The sequence below is a fragment of the Ammospiza nelsoni genome, chromosome 1, assembly GCF_027579445.1.
Source record: "Ammospiza nelsoni isolate bAmmNel1 chromosome 1, bAmmNel1.pri, whole genome shotgun sequence".
Lineage (NCBI taxonomy): Eukaryota > Metazoa > Chordata > Aves > Passeriformes > Passerellidae > Ammospiza > Ammospiza nelsoni.
In genome coordinates this window covers 116,171,323-116,179,562 of record NC_080633.1, presented here as the reverse complement: position 1 = coordinate 116,179,562, position 8,240 = coordinate 116,171,323, and the positions used below count along the sequence as shown (strand labels likewise).

General features: G+C 41.0%; 1 protein-coding gene across 4 annotated transcripts in view; it reads right to left on the bottom strand.

Annotated features, from left to right (window-relative positions):
- Positions 1–399: 399 nt before the first annotated feature.
- The window catches only part of FAM110B (family with sequence similarity 110 member B), a 113,259-nt gene continuing 105,418 nt past the window's right edge, over positions 400–8,240 (bottom strand). For all 4 annotated transcript variants that reach the window (XM_059474511.1, XM_059474494.1, XM_059474502.1 and 1 more), the window contains one exon: positions 400–4,180. In XM_059474511.1, the coding sequence (XP_059330494.1) occupies positions 2,762–3,874 (1,113 nt within the window). In that variant the 5' untranslated portion in view covers positions 3,875–4,180 and the 3' untranslated portion in view covers positions 400–2,761. The remainder of the gene's footprint in view (positions 4,181–8,240) is intronic.

The following is an 8,240-nucleotide window of genomic DNA, read 5'->3' as shown; positions in this document are numbered from 1 at the left end:
CCCATGATTTCTATTACTGCAACCTCACCAGAGTTGCAAGTCCAGCTGACTGTGAAGGTCTAGGCCCTGTAAAATCTTTTCCATGTGCACACTGTAGGAAGCAGGGACAGTGAAAGCAGATCAGCACCTGTGCTGTTCCAAAGGTGCTGCCTAAGATTTTGGGTGAGGAAACTCCCTCTTACAGATAGCTTACAACCCCCTTTTGTGATTAAAAGGAAATGAATTTGATTTCTCAAGAGCTTGTGGCTTCCCCACAAACCTTGAGAAACAAATTCAGAATACTAGCAATATGCTCTAATCCATTTTCTAGATATAAAAGCTTCTTTATTACTGTTTTTGGCTGACAACACTTGAGATAGCATGTTTATCATCATTCTTAAAACACTTGAGAGAGAACAATGTGGGTGGATTTTTTATTTCGGTTTTAACTTCTTTATTTCATTGCTGTACAGCTGCATTACACTTGGCTTTAATCCCTCAAGCATTATTTTCCTTGGCAAAACAGTCACTGAACTGAGCAGAACTTACTATTGGAAAAATATGCTTGAAAAACCAGTGTGATGTCAATGCCAACTGAAACCCATGGAGCTTAAAATGTCACAAATGGGCCTGTAGCTGAAATACAGAGCTCCTCTTTTTTTTTTTTTTTTTTTTTTTGTCTGAGCTAGGAATGTTGTAAGTCTTAGGTTGTGAAGTCAACTGTAAAAATCACAGAGTAGCCTCCTGAAGCTGAATGTGTGCTGAAACTGAATGTGTGCTTCCCTCCCTCCATAAACAATCATTTAGAGAACAATTATATAAAACTGGATGTAGGATAATTCCATAGGAAACAAATGACTGCATGGCTCCACTTCCAGTCTTGCCTGCATTAACTGTAGCTGTTATAACCTGGGCTACAGGCTTCTCAGAGAAAAGAGAGAACCCGACTTTGTAAAACATCTTTAATATTCAAATATATAAATAAGCACTACTGAAGAATAATTCAGAAGACTGCGGTGATTCATTACGAACAGATGCTATAAACGGGAACAGTAACATTGCTAGGTAAGGAAGAAGCAAGCTATTTTAGGAGTCTTGAAAATCTCTTCTAGTTCTTCAGACAGATCATGCTGCTATAGTTATTTTATAAAAAATTATATTCTGAAAAGCACTTTAGTAAAAGAAACCTTTTACTGGAACTATTATTTAACCAAGACCTTCTACAGCACTAAAACACACTGCAATTGAGTTCCTGATACAGTTTTAAGGATGGGAGGGGTGAAAATAAGAACAAAAAAACCCTACCATACCTGCACCAGGAGCTATTTATTAGCATAACACTCTTCCTTTTAAAGATTTTGTAACAACTGAAGTATATACAAAGTCTTACAGCATTTACACAATAAAAAAGTTTCCTATTAGCTGATGTAGTATAAGGTAGTGCTGCAATTTACTTCAAAGCATGAATACAATAATAATGAAGCAGACCACTGTACTTTCAACTCCTCCACTACCACACCACCACTGTCAGTTGAAGTGACAGGTAATTAAACCACTGGGAAGACAGATTGTTGAAAGATTTGTAACAGGTTGATTCGCAGCACTAACCATCTTAAGGAGGAAAAAAAAGGAGAAAAGAAAAGCTACATACTGTCATGTTTCTACACTTTCCTAGAGCTGGAACAAACTTTCACAGCCTTAGATATAACATATGCAAGACAACATAATCACATTTTTTCAGATATAGTTCAGCTACTGAGTGTATTTACTTCTGAATAGGAGGCGTTATATTGATATGGCTGTGTGTTTCCATTTTTTGTTCATTAACTCTTCAAATAGGTCTACAAAAAAATTAAGACAGCATGGAGTTTGTAGTCATGATGTGTTTTGACTAATAAAGGCATTCAATATCAGCTATAGGATCTAATTATTCCTGTCAAAAGTTTAAGACCAGGAATCTTTGAGTAAAAATCAAACCCACAAAATCCTGTACCTGCGCCATTGTCATCTGTTGACTCCAACTTTCTTTAAGCTTTTCCAACTGGTATAATACAAAATCATTAAAATGCTTACACCAACCCAAATGCAAATCTCACTTAGTTTATGAGAGGTCAAGCAGATTCACTAGACTACTTCTGCTGTAAAACAGAGGGAGCTTACCTAGGAAAAATAAACTTTTACTGAACAGTGCCTTACTACAAGTAGGGATATATAGTTTAACGATGATACATAATTTAAGAACATAGCATTCTTTGCCTTTTAGAAACAGCTTTCGTGTGCCAATAATGCACTTTCTACAAGAGATAAGGCTACTTTGCCTATCGTTGTATGCCTAAACCTCATATTTCGGCCAATTCCACTTTTCTTCCCCCCAAAGGGATTCTGTTTCAACTTGGAAACGAGTAAAGTCAGTTGACAATATCTGTATTAAGACAAAAAGTGACATATATAAAATCCACGAGGAACCACATAAATACCAAAGAAGTCATATAACCTTTCCATGTAAACACTTTGATTATACTGAAGCCCTAATCAGATTCTTGTCTTAAACTTTTGGCAGATAATGTGTATGCTCAGCCAGGCTTTGTAGTTAGTTACTGTTCAAGTGGAAGCCAGGTCAGCTCACATGTTGACAGGCATGCAACTTGGAAACATTGCACAACAAGCAACACAAAGATTTGAGAAGGGTACAAGACTTCAAGTAGACTTCACAACCCTTCACAAACTGAATATTCACAGACAAAGATACAGTCCTTGCTTTTTTCTACGGTGGATTTCTCTCTCACACATGGGACACTTTCTGTGACTCTCTAGCTTGCTTGATGCTATACAACCACTTGATGATTCTGGCATTCCTCTCAATGGCAGAAATGCCGTATGGCACACGGTCATTGGCACTGTCATCATTTCTAAGGTCACTGTTGCTGTCCTGAGACTGTTCACAGTCTGAGCTAATCATGCTTGCACTGCGAAAGTTGAGGGATATAATATCAGAGTTAGCCCTTGCAAAGTTTTCCATCCCAAGGTTTTCAAGCTCTTCAGGATCCAGTCCGCAGTAGTTAAAGAATCGTTCAACGTCTGCGTCAACACGAAAGTATCTGTCGCTTAAGTCTGATTTTGACCGCTGTAGGGAGGGTCTTCTACTAACTCCGCACCCAGACTCCACTGCCTCAATCTCTGGGGACTTCAGGGTGGCAATGGCAGCGATTTTGGGCTTTGGAGGCAGAGGTGGGGCTGAACTACTGCAGGGTATTGCTTTTAAGGGCTTTGCACTAGTTACTTTCCTAATGTCTGAAGAGCTGTGAGAGACATGCAAGAAAGTCTCTGCTGACTGATCTAGGAGCCTTCTGCTGACATTGGAGCTGCTCTCCTGGGGGCTGCTCCGGCCCTGCGTGGGGTAAACCTTCAAGGATTCAGCGAACGAGTGTCGGTTCAGCTCTGTCGAATCGGCCCTGTGGGGTGGCCAATTTCGGGGACCGTGCTTATGCCCTGAGCCTGAGCTGGAGCCTTCAGAGCTGTTGATGATGTTCTTCAAAATCTCGAGTTTCAGATTTTCTCTCTGGACTCCACTCTCAGTCTTTGCATTGTTGCTGAAGACTTTCAAGGTGGGGCTCCCCAGCGCTCGCTTGGCCGCGGGACAGACCGGCGGCTTCGCCAGCACCGCCGGCTTCACAGGCTCCTGTTTGGCATTGATGACCTCCTGGCTCTTGACGTATTTCGCCTTGTCGGCTTCAAGCCTCTCCACCGCACTCAGTCTTTTTGGGTTAGGCTCCGCCTGCCTGCGAAAATAGTCGGGTCCTTTGTTCAGGATGCGGAGAGGAACGGCAGATGTGAAAGTCACGGCAGGGCTGACCGGCTTTACCATGCTACCTGTCGGTAATGTTTCTGTAGGCATGTTTGGTGGTCTTTCCCCCGCAGCCGTTTTGGATTCTTCTCTGGGATCTCCTAAATGCACGGTGCAGAAACATGTACATTAAGCACAATGAATAGCCGATGAATCCTGGGATCTGAGTGTTAGCAGCAGTGCCTCATCTCACAGCTCATTAAATAGCACTGCGTTTCTCTTTTAAAGGCAGCCTTTGTAGGGCAAGGGCACCCGACACAAGTCCGTATTAGTCCGCTCCGCTGGCTCCTTTCTTCTCGCTGAAAGATGTGGGAGTCTGGCCGTCCCCCCTGCGCTCCAGGAGCGAGCGGCAGCGATCTGAAAGGCAGAATAACCAACCACACGTTAGCGGGAGTGCCTGACATCAGAGCGATAGCAACAGCCGCCTCCCGGCCCTCCTCTGCCTCTGCCTCCACCCGGGAGCGGCCACTGCCGCACGGGCAGCACACACGGAGCCCCTGCCCGCCCCTGCCCAGCACCCTCTGCACCTCACAAGATGTGAAATCGTTTGATGTTTACACTCTGAACTTGGATTTAACAAAATTATATTGGGGGAAAAAAAATTCTAAAAAAATTAAGCCTCATCACAATACAGCCATACATTTCCAGAAGGAGAAAGGGAAGCAGAATGAGACAATTCAGAGACTTGAAGCCACACATCTCCCAGTAAAAAAGCACTTATTACCAATATATTTGGCTTAGTTAAGTAGATTTGTGAACATGTTTTATCTCTAACCCCCAAACATTTTTCTCCTTATAGGCAACATACTGTATAAATCTGGTCAATCAAGTGTATTTTCCTTGCTCATTAAATTGTCCAGAAAACAATCTGGTCTAAAAAGCAGAAAGCAAACAGAAACATGAAGTTTTAATTGCAATGCACATCCTTCATTGCTAATCAAATACAGAATGAACAAATAAAACCAAGAGATGTCACTAAATCCACCAGTTCCAGTTCCTAGTTTGTTTGAACATTGGTATCTATAGCACTGGTGCTCCAGCGATAAAAGAAGGCCTTCCAAGCTCTCATGATCACCTTACAGGCTTAACAGAACAACAAAAAGTGTCTTTAGTTTTTTATGTAAGATTTTTAGAACATGAAAAACCATTGTGACTGGGTTTGAAAAAGAAGAACTTGTCTTCAACATGTAGATAGACATAATAACTCAGGTTTTCTAACAAGCCATAAGTACAAATAAAATTTCTCTTCATCTAAATTATTTTAAGGCTTTATCACTGAGATTGTCACAACAGTCTAAAATCCAACACCATGGATGATATTACAAGTGTTGAAATATTTTTTCCTAAACGAGGCACTGAAGGGCACTTACCATGGAATCTACTTTTCAAGCAGTGATTTCGTTAATGGGTCTCATTTGTTTTATTACTGCCCCATTAATCTATGCTGCCCTCTTTAATATCCAATTTCTATTATCACTGTAATCTTCAGGGAGAGAAAGAAAAGCAGCTGCTCCTTCTTCACTCTATCTTAAAGAACACAGAACAGCATCCTTCTCTGGGATGATTTGCTTTCATGTTGCTGTCATCCTATGTGTTCTCATCCATCAATGCCCAACTTGAAATTCCAGCTCAAGTTACATTAACAGTAAAAACAAAACAACCTCAATCACTGATGACCAGAAACATGTGATATATATACATTAAACACTTTCTACATATTATCCAAGGTCAAAGTGAGCAAATAAAATATACAAATGCTATAATGAGATTACAGGAAAAAGCTGAGCTTTCTCCTGAAGGCTCACTGTCACAAGCATTCTTCAAATACAAACTAACATATTTAGGTGGGTGATAAACCAGACAGAGATTCAGTGCAATTGAAAGGGTAGTGAAATGTTAATTAAGCTTCTCTTTCAATGTTGTTTTATAAATCCTAGTGCTAACTCCTCTGCAGTTTGACTTCCTGAATTTAAACTAAATCTTCCTGAAAGAGAAAAAGCTTTCCTCGTTTGAATCAACATACTTATTGATACTGTTTTGAAATTAAGCATGATACTTCCAAATGCGCAGAAGGCAATTCCAACTTGCATCTGCACACACATTTCTCTTCCGTACACACAAAGCAAATCTTTCCACATTGCCAGCTCAGAGCTGGATGGCTAAGTGCCTGTAGAAATATCCCATTCATGTGTATATTTAATACTTGTGTGCAGAAATCAAATCTGTGTGAGAGCAGGGGCTTTGTCAAGAGGAAGAAAACCCCACAAACAACCGAGCTCTTTGTACTTAACACTGTTCACCCAACTGAGTTAATACCACTTGAGTAAGCAAGAGAACTCTCCTGCTAGACCACTGTCATTAAAGGTGACCATGTCCTGCCCCTGAGGACAGCTGCCAACTCCATTCTCCTCCTGGTGAGTAGCTCTGCACACTGCTACAGATCAGAGCTATGGGAACCCAGGCCTCCAGCTCGAGGCTGCTTTTGGAAGTCTTTTCCCAGCATTTAACAACTTCCTCACTTTGGATAGCCTTCATCAATGTCAGCAAGCATTGCCCAGTAGGCTGAGCATCCACATTGGCTTCAGCACCACACTTAAAAGGGAACAAAAAGAAGAAAAATAAATCCCACCATGCACACATGTTCATTCGAGAGAACAAGTGTGCTTGCCTGCAAGCACATATGGAGCCAGGTGCCCCGGAGTCAACGGGAATATGCTACAACTGGCAGTGTGCTTCAGGCATGTCTAGAAAGAAAAGACAGGACCTGGTGAGGAGCCAGGACAGAAATGTCCACCTGAGCCAGCACAGGGAGCCTGGGGGGTAGCAGCCAAGTGGTGATGTGGCCAGCCATGGAGGCTTTGTACCTGTGGGGCTGCTGCTATGAACTAAGGAACATACAGCTAAGAAAAGAGATCAACTTTTTGTGCATTGTTTAAATTGCTCCATTTCACTGAAGTGCTGTATTTGAGTATCACCAGAAAGCTTATTCAGTATTCTCCTCTCAGAGAGATAAAAATTACTAACCAGATACAGTTAAAAAAGAAAGTGCGATGAAAGAGAGGTGGATGAATGTAAAATCTAATGAAACTTCTGCCTGTGCTAGTGATTGCTACAGGCTGTTCCTACTGCTAACTGGGAAAACGAGCTCAAGTTTTACCAGCTTCTCTTCTGTCCATGGGCACCTGAAACACCACAGCAACACTACAGAACCTTGCTACTTATTAATTTTATTGTTAATGATGAGACGCTGAGAGCAGCAGTACAGTGTTGTCTTGGGAAGACTGAGATTCCAGTTGTGAAGATCATCATTGCAGCAATCAGGGCATAGAAATGGCTTTTTTCTGGCTTAAACTCCAAAGAAACTCAGATGGCTTAGGCATCTGAATTCCCTTTCCCTGTTGGGAACATCTCTGGTACCAGTAATATCTTGCAGAAACTCGAAGGCAAATAGGTTTTCTTCACCCACTCCTAGAAAATGTGCGAAATATATCTAGGGATCCAAGAAATGTTCCTTTCTCTCTGTTTACATCCAGAGATCTGCTGTACAGGTGTAATCTTTCTATGGACTCAACTGTTTTCAGGATTTACTCTGGATTTCCATTACTGCTCTTCCTTACAAAACTACTAGACTTAAGAAATTATTTCAAGGAAAACAGAGACAAAAACCTTACAGTTGAATTCAAACATAGTTCTATTTAATACCATGTATACATTAATAAAACCTGTCTGAAAGGTCTTACTGAGCTCCTCTAATATCCCACAACTATTGCACACTTGCTGAGCAGAATACAAAATGCACAAAGTTTTGGGTTTTTAAAGCTGCATTTTCGGCCAGACACTTCAATCCAGGATTCCTTTGTGGCAGAGGCAGAGATTCAAAGCACTTAATTCATTCTAGGCATCACAATTTAATCACTCCTGAGTCCATAATATGCTTGTCAGATATTCATATTTAAATAACCAATGCACTATCTGCATGATTTAGGGGAACACAACACAGCCTAGAGCAGCAATAGTAACAAGTAACATTAACTACAAATAAATCTCCTATAAAATATTCTTTCCTTACTTTAAAACTGAGGCAGTAGGAAGACATAAACTATGCAGAAACTTCGGAATCCTAGGTCCATATATTTTAAATATGCAGTTTCTTGAAATGTATGGGAAATTTATGAGCAGACTCCATTGTGGCAAGTATTTATTTCTAGCACTATTATGAATACAACAGTATTGAACAATAATAGAGTTCATTTTTTCCTCTCATACCTAAAACTGCATTCTAAACACAGATTGACTGAATGGTGTCAACTGACAGTAAATGACACACTTCCCTCCTCCGCTCTGTGGTGTCCTGTAGCTCCTACGCGTTTGGCCACATTTCACCCAGTCTTTGTCTAAAAGCATCCACAGAAAGGCA